This window comes from Cucurbita pepo, chromosome LG19 (genome assembly GCF_002806865.2).
Source record: "Cucurbita pepo subsp. pepo cultivar mu-cu-16 chromosome LG19, ASM280686v2, whole genome shotgun sequence".
In the NCBI taxonomy this organism is placed as follows: domain Eukaryota; kingdom Viridiplantae; phylum Streptophyta; class Magnoliopsida; order Cucurbitales; family Cucurbitaceae; genus Cucurbita; species Cucurbita pepo.
Genome location: NC_036656.1, coordinates 8,007,869 through 8,033,865, shown reverse-complemented (window position 1 = coordinate 8,033,865; position 25,997 = coordinate 8,007,869). Strand labels below are relative to the sequence as shown.

Below are 25,997 nucleotides of genomic sequence, written 5' to 3'. Positions count from 1 at the left end.
TTATTACCTCACGCTCCCTCGAGAATGCTGGTCACCCCACGCGCCTCCCACTGCCACGCTGTCACGTTTGATTGGTCAATACTGACACGAGTGCAGGCCAACAGGTAGAAATGCCTCTCCCGCAATGCGTACACCCCAAAATACCCTTCTGTTTTACACAGAATTGAGAACCGAAAAGGGGGAAGAGCAAAATCTCTTTCTCCCACACTCCCCCCTTTCCCCGCCCTCCTCTCTCTCCCTCTCCCTCTCCCTCTCTCTCCCTCTCTGTTTGCTCTGATTTAGGGCATCGCTTCGCAGCATTTCTTCTTTCAGAGTCGTGTTCTACCTGTTGCAGGCACTTGCCGGAGAGGAATATACAGATTACGGACAATTCTGCATTTCTTTTCCGTACATAGGATCAATAGTTAGTAAAAATGTCGGAGGAAGAGAAACTGCTCAAGGAGGCGAAGAAACTACCGTGGGAGGATCGGCTTTCACACAAGAATTGGAAGGTCAGGAACGAGGCCAACATTGATCTAGCAGCCGTCTGTGACTCCATTACGGATCCCAAGGATTCTCGTCTCCGCGAATTTGGTGAGTTCACTTTGGTCCATTTCCACTTATTAGATCTGGTATCATGGCTTTGCAGCTCAGTGTCCACGATCCACTGCAGTGATTGATGTAGATCTTTGCTCATGCATTTGGTTTCTGATTTCTCTAGGTCCGTTGTTTAGGAAGACCGTCGCGGATTCTAATGCACCAGTGCAAGAGAAGTCACTGGATGCGTTAATTGCTTACTTGCGAGCTGCTGACGCAGATGCGGGGAGGTGGGAATCCTCTTGTTTCTCTATATGAACCCGTGGCTTATTTTACTCATCCACATTTGTATATGGTTCTTTAGAGTTACCAGTTAACATTATGGTTGTCTTTTCTTTTGGAAATTGTCGTTTATAGGTTCGCCAAAGAAATTTGTGACGCAATTGTTGCAAAATGCTTAACTGGTAGACCTAAGACCGTGGAGAAGGCCCAAGCGGTGTTTATGCTCTGGGTAGAACTAGAAGCCGCCGATGTTTTCCTGGTATTTTTTTTTTATGCATCCTGTAGGTTCAGTTATTGTTCTCAGATTATAGAGTTTTGATTTCCGCGGTTTATATTCCAATTGGATACCCCGTGGAGAAGGCACAAACTTGCTTGGAACCTTTTTCTTGGATGAAACTTTTTGTTTGGGAATTATATGAGTTGGCCCGACTCACTTTGCTGCTGGAATTCGTGAGTGTTGGGCAATATAGAGACGGGATCATTTGGAAGCTTCACTAAATGGATGCCTACACCATGGAGTCTGTTATATAGGTTCAGAAGCCAATCCTTTATATTTTGATGGCCCCCAAAATTTGGGTCATGTGCTTGAGAAATGAAGTCCATGGTTGGCCAAGTTCTGATCATGATTCTTTGGATGCCTCTTGAGAAATTTCCTTTTTCCACGATAGATGAGAATACTTGAAGTGGGAAGTGGATGATCAGATGAAGTCCAGTTATACAGTCTTGATTCCTGGATTGATGGCTAGAAACAAAATATATTGAAGAAACCTTAGAGAGTTTACTTAGGTCGTTACTTTCATTGAAGATTAAGTTTAAAAATTGTTTTGAATAAAAATGTTTTCTTGGCCTTTCAAAAAAAAAAAAGAAAAAAAAAAAAAAGAGTTTCTGTGGTAACTATGCTGCTAAAGTACGAGAATATGAAGTCCATCTAAATGTTGCTAACTCTCTCTTGTCTGTTGATGGTTTCTTTGGTTCATTTGTGCTAGGATATATTTTTGAGTCAAGGATGGGCGTTTGTTTCTCAATGTATAAACTATCTGGCTTTTATCTTTTCCTTTAATTTTTTTAATTTTATTTATTTATTTATTATTATTTTTTTGTGTGTGCTAGTATTTTTTTTTTTTTTTTGTTTTGTTTTGAAAACTGCAGTTTAATTTCTTTTGATCAGAAACAATTTTGTTTTAAATGAAAAATCAATTTGTGAACGGTAATTTCAATTTGTTTGTCATATATGCTAATATAATATCTTACTAGAAGGTTTATGCTAATATAGGATGCAATGGAAAAAGCAATAAAGAACAAAGTTGCGAAAGCAGTTGTCCCTGCAATTGATGTCATGTTTCAAGCTTTGAGGTTTGTACTTGGATTTTATGGTGTAGGTTCTTTATCATTTTATTTTATTTTATTGTGTAATTAATTTATCATTTTCCTTGTTTGAAATAGTGACTTTGGAGCAAAAGTTGTTCCTCCAAAACGAATTTTAAAGATGCTTCCAGAACTCTTTGNGGCCCAAGCGGTGTTTATGCTCTGGGTAGAACTAGAAGCCGCCGATGTTTTCCTGGTATTTTTTTTTTATGCATCCTGTAGGTTCAGTTATTGTTCTCAGATTATAGAGTTTTGATTTCCGCGGTTTATATTCCAATTGGATACCCCGTGGAGAAGGCACAAACTTGCTTGGAACCTTTTTCTTGGATGAAACTTTTTGTTTGGGAATTATATGAGTTGGCCCGACTCACTTTGCTGCTGGAATTCGTGAGTGTTGGGCAATATAGAGACGGGATCATTTGGAAGCTTCACTAAATGGATGCCTACACCATGGAGTCTGTTATATAGGTTCAGAAGCCAATCCTTTATATTTTGATGGCCCCCAAAATTTGGGTCATGTGCTTGAGAAATGAAGTCCATGGTTGGCCAAGTTCTGATCATGATTCTTTGGATGCCTCTTGAGAAATTTCCTTTTTCCACGATAGATGAGAATACTTGAAGTGGGAAGTGGATGATCAGATGAAGTCCAGTTATACAGTCTTGATTCCTGGATTGATGGCTAGAAACAAAATATATTGAAGAAACCTTAGAGAGTTTACTTAGGTCGTTACTTTCATTGAAGATTAAGTTTAAAAATTGTTTTGAATAAAAATGTTTTCTTGGCCTTTCAAAAAAAAAAAAGAAAAAAAAAAAAAAGAGTTTCTGTGGTAACTATGCTGCTAAAGTACGAGAATATGAAGTCCATCTAAATGTTGCTAACTCTCTCTTGTCTGTTGATGGTTTCTTTGGTTCATTTGTGCTAGGATATATTTTTGAGTCAAGGATGGGCGTTTGTTTCTCAATGTATAAACTATCTGGCTTTTATCTTTTCCTTTAATTTTTTTAATTTTATTTATTTATTTATTATTATTTTTTTGTGTGTGCTAGTATTTTTTTTTTTTTTTTTTTTTTTTTTTTTTTAGGATTGACACTTGAGCTTTGTCGTTGGATTGGGAAAGACCCTGTAAAGTCAATATTGTTCGAAAAAATGAGGGATACAATGGTATGACAAATGTAGATGGCTAATATACGTCCTTTATCAGTTCCTAAATATAACAATCTTGCATTTTGAATTTTCAGAAAAAAGAGTTGGAGGCCGAGCTTGTCAATGTAACGGGGTCTGCTAGGCCTTCTCGAAAAATAAGGTTAACAACATTTAGTCTCTTTACATATTGCTATTGCCATTTTTTTGTTGAGATAATATTATTGGCCTGATAGTGAATAGAGCATGCCCTCTAAGCAGCCATTATTCACTTGCGGTATTTACTGCCATTTTACTTTCATTGGAATGGCTACCTTGTCGTTTACTACTTCTCTCCCTTCTATATTCTTATTTAAGTAATATTTTATCGAGGTTGGAGTTCAAATGACATTTTATTATTACTGGGACATTGGAAATTGGTTTTATGGGTTTGCTAATCCTGATGGTAGATTTGAGATAAATTTTCTTTTACCAATTTAAAGATTATTTATAACTACATTGATATAGATGTGCTGACAAGTGAGATACTTTAGCTATGCTTACAATTAAAGCATTGTTAAATTGTGGATAAATTGAAAATGCATCCATTATACATATGACGAAATTTATTGTTACCTGCCAAGAAAAAAAACCAAAAAAAAAAAAACAAAAAAAAAAAAAGAAAAGAAAAAAGCTTCCGTAATTGAAGACTTATCAATTCTTGAGTTATTTGCTGATGCATGCTTCTTGCATTCTCTTAGTGGGCTTTGCCCCAGAGAAACAGAATGAAAGGAAAACGTGGGTGGGTAAGTGACGTTAGTAGACAACTTATGCAAAATAAAAGTAGGGATGAATAGAAGAGTGTAGGAATGGGAAAAGATATATGTAGAGAGTGAGAATATGCAAGTGGTAGAATATTGTAGGTGATATATGCCATTGGTTGAATGCTGGTGGAAGAATATGCCTCTCCGTGGATGGGCGGGGCACGGTTTCATCAACAAACTTAAAAGACTAAAAGAAGTCTTAAAGAAATGGAACAAGGAGGTTTTTTTTGTTGTATTTCCACAAAAAGAAACCAACTACTAACTGAAATTGCTCTCCTTGAACAGATGGAGGAAACTGACTCCATCACACTAGTTCAACACACACAAAAAGCTCATGAAAGTAGAACTTCTTTAGTTGGTAGTAAAGGAAGAGCAATTTTAGAGACAAAAATGTAAAAAACGATGGCTATAGGAGGGTGGCATAGACCCCAAAATTTTCCATCTTATCATGGCTACAAAGAAACAAAAGAGTACCATCATGGAAATTCTATCCTATCCACACAAGGAAGAAGTCTAGTAAACAAAAAAGAATTTGTGTCCTTTTACACGTCCTTATGCACAAAGGACAATGCTCTCTGCATATTTCCCAATGATCTTGATTGGAGTCCTATTGATCAACAGCAAGTTGCCTCCCTCGAGGTTGTTTTCACTGAAGAAGAGGTGGGGAAGGTGATTCAGCATCTGGGCTTCGACAAAACTCCAGGACTGAATGGTTTTACCTTAGATTTTTTTTAAAAAATTCTGGAACTTTATGAGGGCGGATATCATGAGAGTATTTCAAGATTTTTTTCGAAATAGAGTTATCAATGACAACCTGGACTAAACATACATATGTTTGATCTCAAAGAAACTGGATCTCACAACCAGACTATACAAAATCATAGCAAGGGCATTATCAGAACGTCTTAAAAAGGTTCTCTTCGTCATAATAACTGGGCAACAAACAACTTTTGTAGACGGGTGACAAATTCTTAATGCATCCCTCAGGGCAAACGAACTCATGGATGAATGGGAAAGAAAGAAACAAAAAAGTGTAGTCATTAAGCTTGACATGGAAAAGACCTTTGACAAGGTTGATTGGACTTTCCTCGAAAACATTCTTGTGGTAAAAGACTTTGACTCTAAATGGCAAAGATGGATAAAAGGATGCATCTCATCCATAAACTTCTCCATCAACATCAATGGAAGGTTGAGAGGGAAGATTTATACCACACGGGGTCTGAGACAAAGAGATCAACTATTCCCTTTTCTTTTCATCATGGTAATAGACTGTCTCAGTTGCCTACTGACAAAAGCAGAATATGAAGGCAGATAAAAGGTTTTCAAATTGGTGATGAAGGCTTAAGCATCAACCACCATCAGTTCACGTGTGACACAATCCTCTTTTCTGACTTGGTAGATGCCTCTCCCATAAAAAACATGATCTAGACGTAAAAACCTTTGAATGATTCTTTGGACAAAATATCAATCTCCAAAAAATAGAGATCATGGGCGTTAATATTAGCATAGAGATTATTGAAGAATTTGTTAGCATATATAGTTGTAAAAAGGGAGAAAGGCCGAATAGGTACCTAGGACTACCTCTAAAAGGAAACCACAAATCTTTTTCCTTTTGGAAGATTATTATTGAAAAAATAGAAAAAAGTCTGTCAACGTGGTCATCGTGTTATACTTAAAAGGTAGAAGACTCATCCGTATACAAGCTCTACATTAGCATATATAGTTGTAAAAAGGGAGAAGGGCCGAATAGGTACCTAGGACTACTTCTAAAAGGAAACCACAAATCTTTTTCCTTTTGGAAGATTATTATTGAAAAAATAGAAAGAAGGCTGTCAACGTGGTCATCGTAAGGTAGAAGACTCACCTTAATACAAGCTCTACATTATCCAACCTCCCCACTTACTATATGTCTCTATTTGAAATGCTAGAAAAAGAGGCAGGTAGATATAGAAAGATTATTCATAAACTACTTGTGGAAAGATGACCCACACCTTGTTGGATGAAATATTATAAACCTCAACATAAAAGGGAGGCCTCGGTCTTCTCGCGATAAAGAAGAAGAACAAAGCTCTCCTTGCCAATTGGATATGGAGATATCATCACGCAAAAAAGGCCTTGTTGATAAATCTTATAAAGACCAAATATACTCCTACATCAAACAAAAATCAACTCCCTCCATCTTTTACAAAAGGGCTTTCGAAGTACATAAAGAAACATCAAAACCTCATCACCAACCGAGCTTGTCATAGGGGGGGTGATGAAGGAAGCACATCGTTTTGAACCGACCCATGGATTGAAAACACCATGCTAGCCCTAAGGTATCCACTTGTGTATAGGCTCTCACATAGTAAAAAAAGTCATGACCAAAGAAACGGTGGAATGTTGTCAACAAATTCTGGGACCTGAAAATTTAAAGGATAATGAAGCAACAAAATGGGCCAAATTAAGTCTTGACTTTGCCCCTGTGGTATTGTCAAATGAAGCAGACTCATTGACTTGGCTCCCCAGTGCTGACGGGGTCTTTTCTACAAAATCCTTGATAATGGACATGGAGGAAAAAGTAGAAGCAACAAATCACATGCTAGCAAAGACAGTATGGGAAGGACATTAGCCTAAACAGGTGAAGTTCTTCGTTTGGGAAATTGCGTGTAAGTAAAGTATCTATTGGATATGGCCTTGATACAGTATCATCCTTATTTATGCAAGAAAGAAAACATATTTATGCAATAGCCATTAACATAAGTAAGAAAGAAAATGAATCACAAAACCACTTATTTATGCAATGCACATACGCTCAAAATTTATGGACAACGATTCTCAATATATTCAGATGACATCTCACATTTCCTAGGGAGGTAAAGTATCTATTGGATATGACGTTAATGTATCATCCTTTTAAGAATGCAAAAGCCCTACTATGGAAAAACTTCATCATGACTTTCTCTTGGAATATGTGGAAAGAAAGAAATCAAAGAATATTCACAGATAAGACACAGACTTATACAAAACTTTTCGACAATGTTGTTTACCAAGCTATATCTTTGTTGTGTAAACTGTCTAATATTTTTACTTCCTACAATTATACCTCCATCCTTGCAAATTTGGAAGGTCTTTTGTAAACATCATGGATATTTCATTCCTTTTGTAAATTTCAATGAAATTGTCTCTTATAAAAAAAAAGGTGTTCAAATAAACTTATGATACTTGTATCAACATTCTTGCTGCAAAGGTGTATGTGATAGCAATTACCAGATCACCATAACAACACAAAAAATTCAGCAAGTCAAATGCTAATGCTAGACAATTTTTCATAATATTAGTGGTTTTTCTCCAATTGACTTGCTCTTTCTCTGTTGTTCTTCACTATACTAGATTGTTCATTATTTTTAAAATTATTCAAATTTCTTAATTTGTAACTTAAAAACATTTTTTTATTTGATATTGACATTTTCTCTATTGATTGCTTTTCAAGACGATTTCTATTTTGTAGTTCGTTCTGGATTTTGTTTGTTGTTATAAATTATAGCCGTTATAACCTTTTCGGCTTTAGTACATTTCCCTAATTAGCCTTTTTTATATCTGTTTTTCCCATAGCATCCAATTTAAAGCTTTCCTTATTGTATTTGTGTTGAGATTAATTATGTTACTTAGTTAGGTCTGAGCAAGATAAAGAGCCGGAAAAAGAAGATACTTCTGAGGCTGTTGGTACAGGACCTTCTGAAGAATCTGTAGCTGATGGTATGTAGAAATTTATGGAAATTGGGCTAAAAGTGTTTTTTAGTTTCCTTTTTCTTTATTTTACGTAGAGGTTTATATGACTACTTTATTCAGTTTTTGAGATTAATTTTTCTTTGTCTAATGCTATTTATTTTGAGCTCATCATGAACAAATTATTCATTAGTCACCAAAAACTTCTACCATTCTAATACACTTCAATTGTCAGTTCCTCAGGAAATAGATGAATATGACCTTGTTGATCCGGTAGACATATTGACTCCATTGGAGAAGTCAGGATTTTGGGAGGGAGTGGTTGGTGATTTTGATCTATTGCTTAAATTAATTATAATTTATATCTACTAGTTTTTCTATCCCACAATTTATTTGTTTTCCCTTGGTGATTTTCAGAAAGCTACAAAATGGTCAGAAAGAAAAGAGGCTGTTGCTGAACTGACCAAACTTGCTTCAACGAAAAAAATAGCACCTGGTGACTTTTCAGAAGTTTGTAGAACTTTAAAGAAGGTATGATATCTTCTCCGTGATCCTATTGTCTCTCCGAGGGCTCGAACTCAGTTCCTTGGACGGTCATATATTTATTTCTCGTCTTTCAATTTTGAAAATAAATGTGACTATCTCTGTTTTCAATTTGTTTGCGACTTCCCATCCAATGAACAAAAAATGTTTTGCTGCTTTGCAGTGCTATTCTGTAGTAAATATGTGATGCTGTCACATTCTTATATGCGTCCATCATGTATATCTTTTTTATATTACATATCAGGAACTTTTAGGAATCAGAAAAGAAAATTTGTTAACAAAATTTGATCTGTTTGATCAGTATTTTTAATTTTGTTGCAATCCATTATAGTTACCTAACTTGCTTGCACATGTTGAAAAATGAGTTCCAATATTTGACTTACCAACGAAAATTTGAATGAACTTTGCAGCTGATTACGGATGTGAATATTGCTGTTGCTGTTGAAGCGATTCAAGCTATTGGCAATATTTCCAGGGGTCTCAGAGCCAACTTTTCTGCGAGTTCACGATTCCTATTGCCAGTTTTACTTGTATGAATATTAGTTCAACTTTTCCTTCAGTAAATTATTAAAAATATCTCAATCAAGATATTTTTGTTGCCGCAAATGTCTGAATGATTTTATATTGGTATATTGTCTTTCTGTTTTTTCTCTTGATTATCTATAATAATTAGTAGTGAAGATTCTCATTCTATTAGATAGTTTTAATGTTATTCTGACAAATCTTAGCTGTCATTATGAGCTTACATCAATTATTATCATTACTTTTTTAGATTTCTCTGAAGTCTTGTTTTACTTACGGCTCTCATTTCTATTTCTTCTTCTTTTTTCCAGTTGTCTACCTTTGTATTTGTTTCCTCGTCCAAATTTTAATCTAGTTTCACATTTTGAAGGATAAGACTCTGACTTTTTTTATAGTTGTGGCTGGCTTGTCAAACCATGTTATCAGCTATGTGTATGCGAGAAAAGAGAGAGACCTCTCTTCTTTTTGTTATTTCAACAATTGAGACTTCTTTCATGTTTCATATTGAAAGCTTTATTTCTCATAAAGGGGGAAAAACTTTGAGTTGAAGTCATATTAATTGTTATTCTCTTCTCATTGGTCTTTTCATCTCTGGGGTGTCTCCTTAGCTTTTCTCTTTTCCCAGTGGGCAATAAAATTATTTCTGTTTTTTCATCCCATAAAAGGTTTGTCTTTCTTAAATACTCAAATTGTATCACCACCTTACCTTACATTTAAGGAGTGCCGTTGTTTCTTATTAAAGAAAAAGAACAAGAAAAAGAAATCATGCCTGTCAGTGAAAAAGTTTTGTTTCTATGATAACTATCTCGGCCAATGGAGAAACTTGTCTGTGGGTATAGTTAAGTTTTATTTTCTTATGACTATTTGCACTTGCCTTCATTGCATGCTCAATAACTTAATTTCTTTGTTGGTAAAGTTATGAAATTTCTTTGTTGGTAAAGTTATGAACTTATGTTACTGGTAAATTCTTGTTAATGAATTACTTTTTATTTTCTTTTGACGATTGGCACTCGCCTTGGCAACATGCTTACAACTTGATTTCTTTGTTTTTTTTATAGGAAAAATTAAAAGAAAAAAAACCTACCCTGACGGAGTCATTAACTCAAACTCTCCAAGCAATGCATAAGGCTGGGTGCCTAAGTCTTTCGGATGTCGTTGAAGGTAAGAGTTCAATTCTTGTTAGATTCATCCAATAGCAATTTTAAGACAATGTTTGGGTCAGTCTTTTATGATAGCAATGAAATAAGTTCACCATTCACAGAAGTTTGTATTATAAGTTTTGAAGCTGGTAAAACTGAATTGTTTGTTTTCTATAAGGTTTCCTCTTGTCTTAGGAGTAACAAACTTCTACGTCGGCTTTTGTTTTGTTTTAGAATATTTGATACGGTTACTAAGTGTCAATCCAAAAACAAAAAGACATGCCTACAAAGTGTCTGAGAAAATGCTCAAGACTTTGTTCAACAAAGATAATACTCTTGTTTAACGATGCAAAGCTTTGGTCAACTTTTTTCAACAGCCCCATGACTCTTGTTTAAGAATACATTTCCAGTAGGGTATATTCTTTGTTCGTCTGTCATAAGAAACAGAAAAATTAGAAAAAATGAATAAGCAGTACAGAGAGAGACCTTTTTTTATTTATTCCGTAGACTATGTTGCTCTTTCCTATCTGAAAAAAGGTGGTAATGATTTTTAATCAATGCTCTTGTGGCAGATGTCAAGACAGCAAGCAAAAACAAAGTTCCTCTTGTGCGCTCGTTGACTTTAAGCTGGGTTACTTTCTGTATTGAAACTAGCAACAAAGCTATTGTCCTGAAGGTGCACAAGGAATATGTCCCTATATTTATGGAGGTCAGTGAATTCCTGTGCTTTAAGCTTTGCTATTATTAGTTTTCAAGTGTATTAGTATTTCAGAATTATTTTATTTACTCTCATGCGCTCTTAACTATTTCCGAATTCTCAGTGGTTGTTTCTATTTCAATTTTTTTTTCTTGTTTCCACTTTTTGATGATCAAAAGTTCAAGGATAAAAAGATTTCTGTGGCTTTGTGGCCTGTGGGATGGGAAGTTTGGGTAGGGGAAACAAGATTATCTAGACATATGGAGGGGATATTTATTTTTCTTTTTGCTTCCTCTTTGGCTTCTTTTTCAATTCTTTTATAAATAACTCTTTGCCTGTCATTTCTTATGATATTATTCCAACAAATTGGTTTTCTGTTGGACAAGAAGCTATTTCCCTTTTCAAATGTTTTGACAAGCATCATTTCTTACACATATGTGCAAGTGTGGATAAACTATGTTGCTTATTGTTCGTATCATTTTTAAACGTGGATATACCAAAGTGTGAATCATTAGCTCTTTCTATTATTTTATATTCTTTAGGCTTTATACATTTATTTATGCTATCAGTTTGTCTTAATCTTACTGAATCTTAACATAAATTATTTTCCCCATTTAAGAGCCTTAATGATGGGACCCCTGATGTGAGGGATGCTGCCTTTTTGGCTTTGGCAGCGGTAGCAAAGGTAGTGATTTCAAGCAACTATTTCTCTTTTCAAGTTAATGCTTTGATTCTGCCGCTGAAACACATTTTCTTCGTGACTACGATAGTCGGTTGGCATGAGACCTCTAGAGAGGGCAGTTGAGAAACTTGATGATGTGAGAAGGAAGAGACTATCTGAGATGATCATGGGCTCTGAAAGCAGTGTACCTTCAAATGGCTCAGGTTTTTGACACTAAGTTTCTAGTAATTCAACATTTGATTAAATATTACCTTGTTAATTTTTCTATTTCAGTTATTTTCTAACTTTTACATTTCTCCTCTTTCTTTTTCTTTCTTCTTTCCTTTTTTTTTTTTCCTTTTCAAATGAACTTTTTAAAAAGTTAGCTCTACTTATTTTTATGTCAACTTTCTGAACTACCTTTTGTGGCATTGCAGCAAACCATGCTCCTGGTGCAACTGTTCCGTCAGTTTCGGTAGGTCGTAACTATTAGGATGATCTGTTTCTACCATTGTTCTCAGTTTTGTATATGCAATGCGCAGCATATAATTTTTTCTCATGAGAGAGAATAAGATGGATTTCTTTATCACATGATATGGATGACTTGGTACCATGATTTAACGGGCCAGCTTTAAGTCATATACCTTACAAGTTATAGGTTCAAATCATGGAAGTTAGCCTTTAAGGTCAGATCTTATCAACCCATATGCCTTTCTATGAATTTCTTCATTCTAAATCTTGTAAAATTAGGTTGTCTTGTGTGTTTTATTCAAGTAGCGTGTAAGTTAGTATGAGAATCAATGAGTAGATAAAACAAACACATTTGTATTTATGATAATTTTTCTTTAGAAAACAAAGGTTTACGTGTAAAAGATAATAATACGAAGAAAAAGATAAGTTATATCATCAAAGAGGTGAACTTTTCAGAGCAAAATCTCTCTGTCTCTTCCTTTTCTGTCTCCCAAGCCTAAAAAAATGACCTCCAATCCAAAAGAATAGTACCTAACCGATAACTACAACAGGTCTTATTGGCCATTTCTCACGAGATGTTAAACCTAGTATTTTTCCGAAGAACGTCCCACAGACGCTCCACCCCTCTTAATATCTTATTATTTCCTGAAAGCTAAATACACCATAACTTTGCCAAAAAAAAAAAAAAAAAAAAAAAAAAAAAACCTGCNCAGAGAACTCCTCCTTTATCCCTGGTGGGAGAGAACAACACAACTTCGTCCATCATGGATCTACAATCTCTTTCTTGCTGTTTTTGGTATATGGTTTCCTATTCTCATGGTCGTTATTATCAACAACTACTTGGATCTTATATCAGTTCCTTAGTCCACTCTTGGTCGTAGTGTCCCTTCTCTATTTCTTTAGTACCTGTTCAGTGTTTTCTCTTCTTGAATATTGTAACTGTATCTCCCAGAAAAATCTTCATATATTTTTTTGTTTATCTTCTTAGCTATTATTTTATGATGATATAACAGATTGAACCTTATGCAGGACTCTGATGGTTTGTTTGTTAAAAAATCGGCGGCAAGCATGTTAAGTGGGAAGAGGCCTGCACAGGCAGCTGTGAGTTAATTTCCAAGTGTTTTGCTTTCCAAGGAAAACAAAATTATTCATCACTTATGTTATACTTTCTTGTCATTGTAGTGTATTCTAATAAAATTTATTTTTATTTCCCAGCCTTCCAGTAAAAAAGGAAACTCAACGAAATCAGGCACCAGTAAGAAAGCAGATGGTAGTGTACCTAGTGGAGCACCGCAGAAATCTTCTAAGCCCATTGAAGTTCCGGAAGATGTTGAGGTAATCTAATTACTTGTCTGGTATGTTCTAGCTCTAGGTCTATCTTCTTTATGGATTTTGTTTGTTGGATTGTTCCAAAGGTTTATTTATTTATTTATTATTATTTATTTTTTTATGTTTCTTTGACTTCTTCGTTTCTTCTAATGAATGTTATTCTTTATGGATTTTTTTTGTTGGATTGTTCCAAAGGTTTTCTTATGTTTCTTTGACTTCGTTTCTTATAATGAATGTTATATTGTTTTGCTTCATACAAAAAATATTTTTTTTATGGTTACCTGCTTCTTTATGTATAGTCTAATATATGTTTTCACTAAACAATTGTAGCCATCTGAGATGAGTCTTGAAGAGGTGGAAAGCAGATTAGGTTCTCTTGTTGATGCAGATACAGTTTCTCAGTTGAAGAGCACGGTGTGGAAAGAACGTCTTGAAGGTTTTCATATTAATGAACTATTGTTATTACTTTATTCCCTTAGTTACTCTTGTTGTGCTGATTGCCACTAGCCAACTTCAGTGTCTAGTTAACCACAATTATGTTCCAAAGTTGATGGTTAAATGTAACAAAACCTATTGATTTCATTTCATTGAAAGAATAAATGTTGGCCAATGTTTGTCTGCCATATTGTTTATCATACAGTAGAATATTTCTCGCTCTCCTTTTCAGGGTTGCTTACTTTTTGTGGTTGTGCTCCAGATTATTTTATTATTGCGTTGATACTTATAAAAATTTAACTTATTTTTCAGCAATATCTTCATTAAAGCAACAAGTGGAAGGTTTGGAAGATCTTAATTTGTCAGTTGAGATACTTGTCCGTTTACTTTGCATTATCCCTGGTTGGAGTGAGAAAAATGTTCAGGTTTTACTCTACCTTTGGTACTTTAACTTTCTCTTATTTATTTTGTTTGACGTGGGTTATTATATATTTATGCGTTCAAGCTGAATGATGCAGGTTCAGCAGCAGGTAATCGAGGTCATAAATTATATAGCCTTGACTGCTAAAAAATTTCCAAAAAAGTGTATCGTTCTTTGCCTTTCAGGTGGGTGACTTGGACCATTGCAATTAAGTGGCTGAATGCTTGTTCCTTGTTTTTTTTTATTATTATTTTTTATTGGAAAAGGAACATGTTTCATTGATGCAGTGAATAGTTACAATTGATTAATCTTGGAGTGAAGAAAATCTCATAAATCTCAAAATATACCATATTAGAAAACAAAAAACCGCCCCGGATTTAAAGTTTTGACCAAATGTATAAACCCACAGGTCACAGCCATCACCAAAAAGCTTTGCGGCCTCCTGTTAGAATTTATAATGAAAGGAGTATAATCAGAAAAAGATTTTGAAAGGGATTACAGTGAAAAGCTATGAAACTAAGCCAACTCAGATTTCCAATCTCATTCCTTTGCATTGTCATTCTTAAGTTTATTTCCATTGTACATTCTTTAGTTTATTTCCATTGGGCATAGAATCTTCGACCAAACAATAGCTACTCCATTTCATCAAGTGCCCTGGCTCTTGAAACTGTCGTAATAACTGAAGCTAGAAATTCTTTTTTTCGATAAAAAAAGTTCGAAATTCCTGCTGAAAGAATAATGGGAAGATTTCACCGTGCATCATTTCCCTTTCATTCTACATTGTTAACAAGTGGAAAAATGAATGCTTTTAATATTACGTACTTGTAGGTATAAGTGAACGTGTAGCAGATATTAAAACTCGAGCTCAGGCTATGAAGTGCCTTACTACTTTTTCAGAAGCAGTTGGTCCAGGATTTATTTTTGAAAGAGTAAGTATGGTTTATGGTTTATAAACTGGTTTAATTTTCCTCTTGTTAGTTTTTATTTTTCTCTCAACGCTTGGTAGTTGGTATCAATGAAAACTTTTGTCTCTGGTTCTGAAAAAATGTGGCAATACTATTATAACTAAATCCATGTGCACTTTTGTAGTTTTATGCTTCTGTCTATAGTTCTGCATGCTTATTGTTTCTACCTAAAGTGGACTAAATTTAATTACAGTTTGTATATTTTGGTTTTTTTTTCTCTATATTAAGTACTATTTCCTTTAAATTCTCAGCTTTTCAAAATCATGAAAGAGCACAAAAATCCGAAGGTGCTTAGTGAGGGACTGTTGTGGATGGTTTCTGCTGTTGAGGATTTTGGTATATCTCTTTTAAAACTCAAGGTACTCGGTTCCTCTTCTTTGAGAATGGAAGTGTTTGGCTCTTCTATCTTAATTATTTATGGGTGTCATCGTTATGTGGTTTATTTATTAATGGATGAAAATAAATTTCACAGGATTTAATTGATTTTTGTAAAGAAACTGGTCTTCAGTCGAGTGCTGTGGCTACAAGGAATGCTACTATTAAGCTTTTGGGTTGTGTGCATAAATTTGTTGGACCAGGTGACTAGATCCTTCCTTTCTGTTTCTCGAATTGTAACTTGAATCCTTAATAGTATAATTCCATCTCTAACCTTCTTCAACTTTTGCAGAACTTAAAGGTTTTCTTTCAGATGTGAAACCTGCACTTCTTACTGCAATTGATAATGAATTTGAAAAAAATCCATTTGAGGTACGCAAGGCCCCAAATCATACATGCACCAAACAAACAAACAAATTTGGTTATGTATTGGATTATACTTTTTTTAGAGTTCTTGTTTGTCTGTTCACTTTTAGGGTACCGCTGCTGCTCCAAAAAGAACAATCAGGGCAGAAGAACTAACAACATTAACATCTGCTGGTGGGATGGATGGCCTGCCACGTGAAGATATTAGTGGGAAGATCACTCCTACACTACTGAAGAATTTTGAAAGTCCTGACTGGAAGGTTTAGAATTAGTTTTAAAAATTGTAGTCCACTCTGTTTAGTGTGTATTTTATACTTGACTTTGCTAGAAATTATTTTATTTAACTGATTAATACACATTCCTTCATTTTAGGTTCGTCTGGAGTCTATTGAAGCTGTGAATAAAATGTTGGAAGAAGCTAATAAACGCATTCAACCTACTGGGACATGTAACCTACTGGGACATCTTCCCCCCTTGTTTTTGTTTTTTATTTTCTTCTTTCATTTTGATAATCTTTTTTGGTTGATAATTCATTTGTAAATATTTTCCAGCGGACTTACTCGGAGCTCTAAGAGGGCGCTTGTATGATAGCAATAAAAATTTGGTCATGGCAACTTTGGCAACCATCGGTAATATTGCTTCTGCAATGGGTCCAGCTGTTGAAAAGTCGGGCAAGGTTAGTTGTGGATCCTTGGAAACTTCTTATTTTCTTATCTTCTGGGAAGTTGTGCTTCACTAGTCCTTTATCTTGTGCACAGGGTGTGTTGTCAGATGTCTTGAAATGTCTTGGTGACAACAAGAAGCATATGAGGGAAGCCACTTTGACTGCTTTAGATGCCTGGCTAGCTGCTGTCCATTTTGATAAAATGGTATGTCTTTACCCTGTATGGTGTAGTTATAAGCAACGTCTAACATTATATGACAGGAGATATTTGTTCGTTCTTCAGATTCCTTACGTGACATTAGCTCTAGTGGATAATAAGCTCAGTGCAGAAGGGCGGAAGGACCTTTTAGAATGGTTGTCGAGGAAGCTTTCTGGAATCAATGATTCTTCTGATTCCATACAGCTGCTAAAACCAGCTTGCTCTGCTTTGACGGTACCATACTGACATTTTGGCTGGAAATTTTGGGCATATGTTTTACTTGTCCTCTTCCAATTGCTTACGAGAATAAAATTACTTTAGGACAAATCTTCTGATGTTCGAAAAGCAGCAGAGGCATGCATTACTGAAATTTTAAGGGTTGTGCGACAGGAAGCAGTATGTATCATGAAAACTGCTCTGTATTTACTATCTATTTAGTTCTGAGTATTTCCTGAATTTTGTATGTTTTCCTAATCAATAGGTTGATAAAATTCTTAAAGATATTAGTGGGCCAGCCTTGACCCTTCTTCTTGAACGCCTGAAACCCTCTGGTGCTTTTCAAGGTATGCTGCTGGCTCGGTTACATTTATTTCTGTATTACTGTCTGGAGATTCAAATGTGTTCAACTTGCTTCTGACAGAATCCTTTGAGTCTGCTAAACAAAGCTTGACATCCAAAAATGCTGTAAAGGTTGGAAAGGCCACTTCAAATGGTGTTGCCAAGCATGGACATAAAACTATATCATCAGTATGTTCTTTTGGCTAGAATCTGTAGCATTTTTAGATTTTAGGAACTAATTGAGTGATCCTACTTGTCTCATTTGCCCCCCTTCAACTTGCTCATCTATTTTTACAGAGAGGAACCATTACGAAGGGAAATAGGACTGAATCCTTAATATCTGCGCATGATTTGGCTGTTCAATCTCAGGCTTTGTTAAATGTCAAAGACTCAAATAAGGTGCCTGCTTTTCTGATCCACATCCTTCTGCCTGATCTTATCAATTAATTTACTTAAGTTTTTCATTACACTGACTTGTTGATTTGCAGGAGGAAAGAGAGAGAATAATAGTTCGTAAGTTTAAGTTCGAAGAACCACGCATAGAGCAGATTCAAGACCTTGAGGTTTGTATATAAGTTTGCTGTGTATCCGTACTTAAATGAATTTTATTTTGTATTCTAATTTCCAAGTGTTCACATACATATATTTTAATTTCTGATTTGTGGCTTCAATGCAGAATGACATGATGAAGTATTTCAGGGAGGATTTGCAGAGAAGGATGTTAAGCACTGATTTTAAGAAGCAAGTTGAGGGTCTAGAAATGCTGCAAAAGGTGTTTTGTTAAGCAACGTCGTCTTTTAAACTCATGGGACATTCCAAAATGTCATATTGACAAACTTTTTTGACTCCAGGCTCTAGCGTCAATTGGAAAGGATATTATTGAGGTTTTAGATATTCTATTAAGATGGTTTGTTCTTCAATTTTGTAAATCAAATACAACATGTCTACTAAAGGTATAGCTTAGACTTCCCCAAACACATGTTTTCTTTCCCTTTTTTCCCACACATTATTTTCTATCTGGAATGTCTAATTAGGTGGAAATGATCAGGTGTTAGAGTTTCTTCCTGAACTTTTCGAGACCTTGAAGGATGAAGGATACTGTATAAATGAGTCGGAAGCGGCCATCTTTCTTCCATGCTTGATAGAAAAGGTGCTTCTGAGTGTTCTAGATTTGATTTGAAGTAGTTGATTGTTTGAAATTTTGTATGTTGTTTTGCTAGTGTCAAGATGCCAAATTGTTTTCATATGTTGTTTACTTGTAATAAAGTATTTTTGTTGTTTATTTTCATTTGTTTTTCCTCTGGGAAAAACACTTACTCTACTGCATGGTGCTGTAGTTGGGACATAATATTGAGAAAGTGAAAGAAAAGATGCGGGAGCTGACCAAACAAATCATACAGACTTACTCTGCAACAAAAATGTTTCCCTACATACTAGAGGGATTACGTTCTAAAAACAATCGCACTCGGATTGAATGTGCTGACCTTGTTGGATTTTTAATGGATAATTATGGATCTGAGGTAAAAAGAATTAAATAAATTTCTGTGTGCAATTTTTAGTTTCAACTAAATGTTTGTTTTTCTCCTCCATTTCTGTAGATTAGTGGGCAGTTGAGATCGCTGCAAATTGTTGCAAGTTTAACAGCAGAGCGTGATGGTGAAATTAGGAAAGCTGCTCTAAATGCCCTCGCTACTGGTTACAAGATTCTTGGTTAGTCTTGGTGTTACTGATCTCCTTCCCCATCATGGGGAATCCAAGGATAATGAAACCATTTTAGTTCATTTTTTATTTTTTTATTTTTTATCATCATCACCACATGTTTTCTTTCTTTCAGTTTATAACATTATTATACTTTATCAACTTGTTCTTGCCTTGTTCATTTTTGTTGGTAGAGATAGCAAGAGAGCAATGTTTATGCTTGGCTTCCTTCCTTTTGCTTGCCCATGGATGATTGTTTTCTTTCTTTCAGCTCCTTTCCTGTTATGTTGTGACAATATTCCACCTGGCCGTGCTGAATGTTTGGTGTTCTTTATAGGTGAGGAGGTATGGAGATATGTGGGAAAACTGACAGATGCTCAGAGAAGCATGTTGGATGACCGATTTAAGTGGAAGGTCTGTTTATATTTTACATGCATAAATGTTCGTGCATGCGCAAAAACAGCCCACACGCCTAGAATAATAGAACACCTGCAACATATTGATGCATGAATGTGTGGATGCACTAATTATCTGTAATATGAATGACATGGTCTAGCTTCTTCCATGTTTCCATTTTCATTCTGTACTTTTGTGTAACTTGTTCCAGGTTAGAGAAATGGAGAAAAAGAAGGAAGGGAAGCCTGGTGAAGCTAGAGCTGCTATGAGACGGCCTCTTAGGGAATATGAGTATGTACCCTATTATACCCAGTCATTTGTATTTTGTTTTTTTCAAAGGATTTGATGTTGTGGCATGATATTTGTTTTGTGCGATTTTTGTGAAACCTACTGCAGTTTGTTTGCTTTTTGAAATGATTGTAGGCCTTCTTTGAGGCAGTCTTGTTGGGAATATGTGTATTCTTTGAGACAGTCCTCTAGGGAATATGTTTATCCTTGGGGACAGTCCTGTAGGGAATATGTTTATGCTTTGAGACAGTCCTGTAGGGAATATGTTTATGCTTTGAGACAGTCTCTTAAATATATAGTCTCTCTAATCTCATTGCTTGGTGGAGAATTTTTTTTGTTATTCACCTTGGATGGTTGGAAGGCCTCCCCCTCCTAAAGTATATAAGTTTCTTCTTAAGAAAAAACTGAGTTTTCCACACACAAGAAAAAGAAAAATCTACGAGTTTCTTTGGCAACTATATTTTGTAGAATGGTTGCCCTATAAGAATAGTGAAGGTGCACACAAGTTGGAAATTTTTTTTTTGATATCATGAAAAATTAAAGAAATGAATGCTTTTTCAAGAGTGTAAAGTATGCAACAATTGTCTCTCTTTTTTGGGTAATATCATTTTTCAGAAAAGATGTCCCAAAGGACAGTATTATAACTTACTGGGATAGTTTTCCCCCTTTTTGTATGATTTCATCATATCAATGATATAGATGGATGAATGTTTCTCATGAAACAAAATGTATGCATGTGAATAAATGGGCATAACCATTTGGTGTAGCAGTTATGTTGAATTCTCCAGTTCTGGTTCAATCCTTTCTTCACATAGTGATATCATTTATTATATTATGTATCGTTGTTTAGTCCCGTAGTTTTTACTTTTCTAATCTTAGTTTTTGCAATTTTTGTCTAGATCTGATGTAGCTGAGCAAAGTGGTGAAGTTTCTCGATCCATGTCTGGAACAGTTTTAACAAGGTATTTGGATATTTCTGATCTATGAGACAATATGGTGCATCATAGATTTAAAATTTATGCCTTATCATGCCGCTGAAACAATGAGTGCCATCAGGCTCAGTAATGTATATTGATGCCATGGTGTGTACTTCGCATTTTTTTTCCTTACGTGCCATGTCCTCTAAAAACAAGTGTTTGCTTCTTTAGTTTTTCATTATTTTGTTGTTTGTAGTTCTATATTTGTAATACATAATTATTTATTTTGTCGGACTCAAATTCCAGGAAAAATTATGGTTCTGAGATTAATATGGAGAGACAATCGGTGCCACAACCACTTACAACGGCCAATGGTCCTACAGATTGGAATGAAGCCATGGACATTATTTCTTTTGGCTCCCCCGAGCAGGTGAAAAACTCTTTTTTTCCCTTGTGGATTTTTTCTCTAACGGGTTATATTCTCTTGTTATGTGCAAGTAGATAATTTTTATTGACGATTGCCTGCATCTGAAGAAATCTTAATTCTTAATGACTTACTGTCATGTCCCACATTGGTTGGGGAGGAGAACAAACCACCATTTATAAGGGTGTGGAAACCTTCCCCTAGCAGACGCGTTTTAAAGCCTTGAGGGCGAGCTCGAAAGGAAAAGCCCAAAGAGAACAATATCTGCTAGCGGTGTATCTGGGTCGTTACACTTACAGTAGGGATTAGATTTCTTATTGGAATATATTTGTAGATACAGTAACATCCATGGAAGAATAAATCAGCAAGAGGATCAGGCATCCACTTGAAAATATCTCACAAGAGGAAACCATTGAACTCCATCACATATATAGCAGTAAAACAACATCCTTGACCAAAGTTTGACAAATACTATTAAACGTTCTCAAGGTCTAAATCTCATATTGAAGGATTCTCATTTCGCATTCCAATGGTAATAATTAGAATTAAAGCCAAAATATCTTACAAGAGGAAACCATTGAACTCCATTACATATATAGCAGTAAAACAACATCCTTGACCAAAGGTAGACAAATACTATTAAACGTTCTCAAGGTCTAAATCCCATACTGAAGGATTCTCTTTTTGCATTCAATGGTAATAATTACAATTAAAGCCAAAACTACTATTCCATAGAGGTTTTTAATTCTTCTCCTTCATTCCGAACCATCTATATTTTATCTACTTTATTGTATGATCTAAATAAGTTAGAAATGTTTCAGTTTGTTTAGTATTTTGTCTATTCAGATGAGTAGTATTTGGCAACCAGCTTCTTATTCATTAAATTTAAACAGTTGAATCTTATTGTAGCTTTCTTGGGTTAAAACAGTATATTTATGTTAAGTTTATTTGGGTACCTTTGCAGTCTGTGGAAGGAATGAAAGTTGTATGTCATGAGTTGGCTCAAGCCTCCATTGACCCAGAAGGCAGTTCAATGGATGAGCTAACAAGGGATGCTGATAGACTTGTTTTATGCTTGGCAACAAAAGTAATAGCAGTGCTATTTCAAGCCTCTCATATTTGGATTTCTTTTGCCCATTTTGTTATTTTTCTCTTTAATGTGTTCTCTGTACAGGTTGCCAAGACTTTTGACTACAGTCTGACTGGAGCTTCTTCAAGGTCCTGTAAATATGTTCTCAATACCCTTATGCAGGTGCTTACCAGTCAATTTTCATTGGGGTTCTAAGAATTCTGCTTTCCAACCGTTAATTCTACACAGGAATTTTAGCAACCGAAAACAAGAATTAACTCTGCTAAAAGAAATTGTCATATACGGAATGTCCAATCTAATTTTTTACAATGAGATTTTGTAAGATGAAACCTTTCTTGTTAATTTAAAAGTTAATTTTTTGCAGACATTTCAAAACAAAAGACTTGCTCATGCTGTCAAGGAGAATACTCTGAACAGTCTTATTACCGAACTCCTTTTATGGCTTTTGGATGAACGAGTCCCACATATGGATGATGGAAGCCAACTTTTGAAAGCTCTAAATGTTTTGATGCTGAAGATTCTGGTCATTAGTTTCTCAAGATGCTTCTTATTGGCTGGGTTCTTGGGAATTTTTTTTAATGAGTTCAAGCTGTTTGTTTTATTATACAGGATAATGCAGATCGTACTTCATCCTTTGTGGTACTAATCAATCTATTGCGTCCACTGGAACCCTCAAGATGGCCGTCAACTGGGTCCAAAGAGTCATTTGCTTCCAGAAATCAGAAGTTCTCTGATTTGGTTGTGAAATGTCTTATTAAACTTACAAAGGTAGTCTCCAGAGCTACCATGTCAGAGCACCCTTTGAATCTCTTTTGACTTTTGAAATCCCGGATCCATCTGTTAGGAAACTAACCCATTGGCAGATTTCTCAAAAGAAGACTGCAGAAAAAACTGCTTCGAGATTTACACTGCTTTTTTTTAAAACAAAAAAGAATTTTAAAATTTTCCAAGGAACTGAATTTCAGTATTATTAAAATGGTGTTTGTTTTAATGCTGTGTGTTTGTGTATATGTATGTATGTATGTGTATACCATCTAGATAAATTCTGGCTGTTCATTTTGGGAGTGATGGTTTCCTGGTGACAGGTCCTTCAAAGCACTATATATGATGTTGATCTTGATCGCATCTTGCAAAGCATCCATTTATATCTACAAAATCTGGGGATGGAAGAAATTAGGAGAAGGTATCCATTGTATTTGGCATATGGTTTCTTTATTTAACTCACCTAACCACCCCCAACGGAAAAGTTAAATATGTCACTTATTGGCTTTATAATATTTTATTTATGTCGCTTTTCTTCTTTCTCATTAAAGAGCTGGAGCTGATGATAAACCTCTGCGAATGGTTAAAACTGTTCTACATGAACTTGTAAAGCTTCGTGGTGCTGCTATAAAGGGCCATCTCTCTATGGTTCCTATTGACATGAAACCTCAGCCAATTATTCTTGCCTATATTGATCTTAATCTTGAGGTAGAATAATTTATATGGTCAATTCTATTAGTATTATGCTACTGTGAAATACTGATAGCTTTTGATATCTCTACGTCCAAGCAGACATTAGCCGCTGCAAGAATGTTGACTTCAACTGGGCCTGTTGGCCAGACTCATTGGGGTGACTCGACAGCAAATAATTCTTCTTCTGGCACACAATCGGCTGATGCACAGTTGAAGGTATTGAGCCCTTGCATGCAATTGATACTTTTTCTATTTGTCTTCTAAGTTATCGTCAGTTATGTTTACATTATTGCTATTATTTTCTTTTTCCCTTCTGACATGCGTCATAGATCAATTTCATTCTTCTGATCGTGTGCATTTTACTGCAGCAAGAACTTGCTGCTATATTCAAGAAAATTGGAGACAAGCAGACATGCACCATTGGATTATATGAATTATATAGAATAACTCAACTTTACCCAAAGGTAATGGACTATCTATGTGCATAAATATTGTTATTGTAATAAGTGTGCATGTGAACGGAGAGAGGTAAGATGCATGACCCATGTCCATGATTTGGATTAAGATTCGAAATTTGAATTTGATGGTTCTGACATTCCCCTGCAATATGGTTGCGTTACTTTTCGCTTTTGAGAATGAGAACTATCATCCTCACAAACCAGCAAAAGTCTTTTTAGCATGTTTTGTTCTCACTCGTCACATGCATTCTAGGCTCATTTTTAAGAGTGAAAACTATCCCCACAGATCAACCTTAGTCCTTCAACATACTTTATCCGCACTCACATGCATTCTAGGCTCGTTTTAAGAGTGAAAACTATTCCCACAGATCAACACAAGTTCTTTCACCATGATTTGTCCTATCTACATGCATTCTAGGCTCACTTCTAAGAGTGAAAACTATCCCCGTAGACCAACACGGGTCCTTTCAGCATGCTTTGCCCTCACTCACATGCATCTTAGGAAAGTTTCCAAGAGATCACCCAACATGGAATTTCTCCAAGCCAAGCACGTTTAATTATGAAGTTCCTATCATTTCTTTTAATTTAAGCCTTTTTTAGTTATCCTATCCTTATGATAACTCTTATCTGGATGTGGTCATGATTCATTCATGTATCATTCCTTTACCCCGGTGTTACATAAGACGGTTTTCAGAGGGAATGGCTCAATGAAAGGTTCTATAACACAACTAGACATGAACGTTAATCAGATTCCAATTACAAGCAAGTGGCCCTCCTAAGAACATCGAAAATTGAATTGGGCTTTGTGTTCTCGAGAGGATGACAATAACTTGTTTTTTCTTTCTTAATATAAAAATGAGAAGCCTCTGCCATGTAGTTGCTTAGCATCATCTTTTCTATTTCTCAGGTTGATATATTTGCTCAGCTTCAAAATGCTAGCGAGGCATTTCGCACATACATTAGAGATGGTTTGGCCCAGGTTTGTGTCTTTATCCTTTTACCGTGAATGACCCATTGAGATTTTTCTTACAATTTTCTCCAGGTTTAGTTATGACAGATGTGTCTATTGACCTTATGCTTATTTGTGAATGGCATGGAAATATTATTGCATCTCCTTTTTTAACTGATACGAATTGGTTGATGTTCGTTATTATAATTTTTATAATATAATTTCATTGCAGATGGAAAGGAATGCAGCAGCCGGGAGAACGCCTTCAAGTTTGCCACTGTCAACCCCTCCTCCAGCGTCCTTGAGTTCTTCTCCCGACTTTGGAGCCTTGTCTCCTGTACATACCAATTCATTAACAGAAGCAAAATCACTGAATGTGAAGCCTGAACCGACTAACTTTACTTTGCCACCATCATATACGGAAGACAATAGGATTATTACTTCAAGAGGTCCCACGCCTGATTACTCACTGGGAGACCAAAGGAATGATAAATATATAAGCGGAGGTAAAATGATACTGTTATTTGAGTTAAGCTTTTGTTTCGTTCACACTATGTTTTCTCATTGGATCTGATAATGGGTAATTTTCTGGAAAAGCTCAGTAACGAGTGGGACACTTGATGCAATAAGAGAGAGGATGAAAAGTATGCAATTAGCCGTGGCTGCTGGAAACCACGAATCAGGAAGCAAGCCATTAATGTCTGTAAATGACAATCTACACCAAGGAATGATTTCTCAAATTTCTCAAGCGCCATCAGAGCCTGTTGTTGTCGAGAATTCTACTCAAAGTGGGGTCCTTCCCATGGATGAGAAGGCATTATCTGGACTTCAAGCCAGGATGGAAAGGCTTAAAAGTGGAACGATTGAACCTCTGTGAGAGCTACCAAGTCTGAACACAAGCCGCTGTCGTGTACGATAGGAGAGCTAAAATGTGGATGCCGTTAATAGGAGATAAATATATGGTTTATTGGTTGCTGGTGCTTATTTTTTAAGAGCGCAATTTTGTTTAAATTTCAGGAATGTCTGTCAGGTCGTTAAAAATCGCCAGCATTATTGGTGTTTAAAGAATTGCTATAAAACCAATGGCAGTCACTCACTTCCAGTAAAATATATATTGGGAATCACATGATATATGTTATTCTTTCCTGTCCATCCACCGCAA

General features: G+C 35.5%; 1 protein-coding gene across 1 annotated transcript; it reads left to right on the top strand.

The window, feature by feature from the left end:
- The first annotated feature begins 206 nt into the window (after positions 1-206).
- Positions 207-25,997, top strand: LOC111781721 (protein MOR1-like). Its single transcript, XM_023662408.1, has 56 exons — positions 207-573; positions 701-806; positions 934-1,057; positions 2,072-2,151; positions 2,242-2,359; positions 2,571-2,631; positions 3,246-3,325; positions 3,403-3,467; positions 7,763-7,845; positions 8,051-8,136; positions 8,233-8,346; positions 8,769-8,888; positions 9,939-10,041; positions 10,592-10,728; positions 11,336-11,401; positions 11,487-11,601; positions 11,815-11,852; positions 12,878-12,949; positions 13,064-13,183; positions 13,508-13,613; positions 13,925-14,037; positions 14,131-14,218; positions 14,862-14,962; positions 15,250-15,357; positions 15,471-15,576; positions 15,666-15,745; positions 15,850-15,999; positions 16,112-16,187; positions 16,291-16,415; positions 16,498-16,608; positions 16,687-16,836; positions 16,924-16,998; positions 17,084-17,165; positions 17,243-17,349; positions 17,458-17,559; positions 17,649-17,723; positions 17,837-17,932; positions 18,012-18,113; positions 18,209-18,310; positions 18,498-18,680; positions 18,759-18,870; positions 19,196-19,272; positions 19,466-19,545; positions 20,442-20,504; positions 20,766-20,889; positions 21,848-21,970; positions 22,058-22,135; positions 22,338-22,496; positions 22,583-22,741; positions 23,059-23,156; positions 23,287-23,443; positions 23,528-23,644; positions 23,797-23,892; positions 24,794-24,865; positions 25,068-25,341; positions 25,438-25,997. Exons 1-56 carry the CDS (start codon positions 414-416, stop codon positions 25,710-25,712), a joined length of 6,150 nt encoding a protein of 2,049 aa, XP_023518176.1. The 5' UTR covers positions 207-413; the 3' UTR covers positions 25,713-25,997.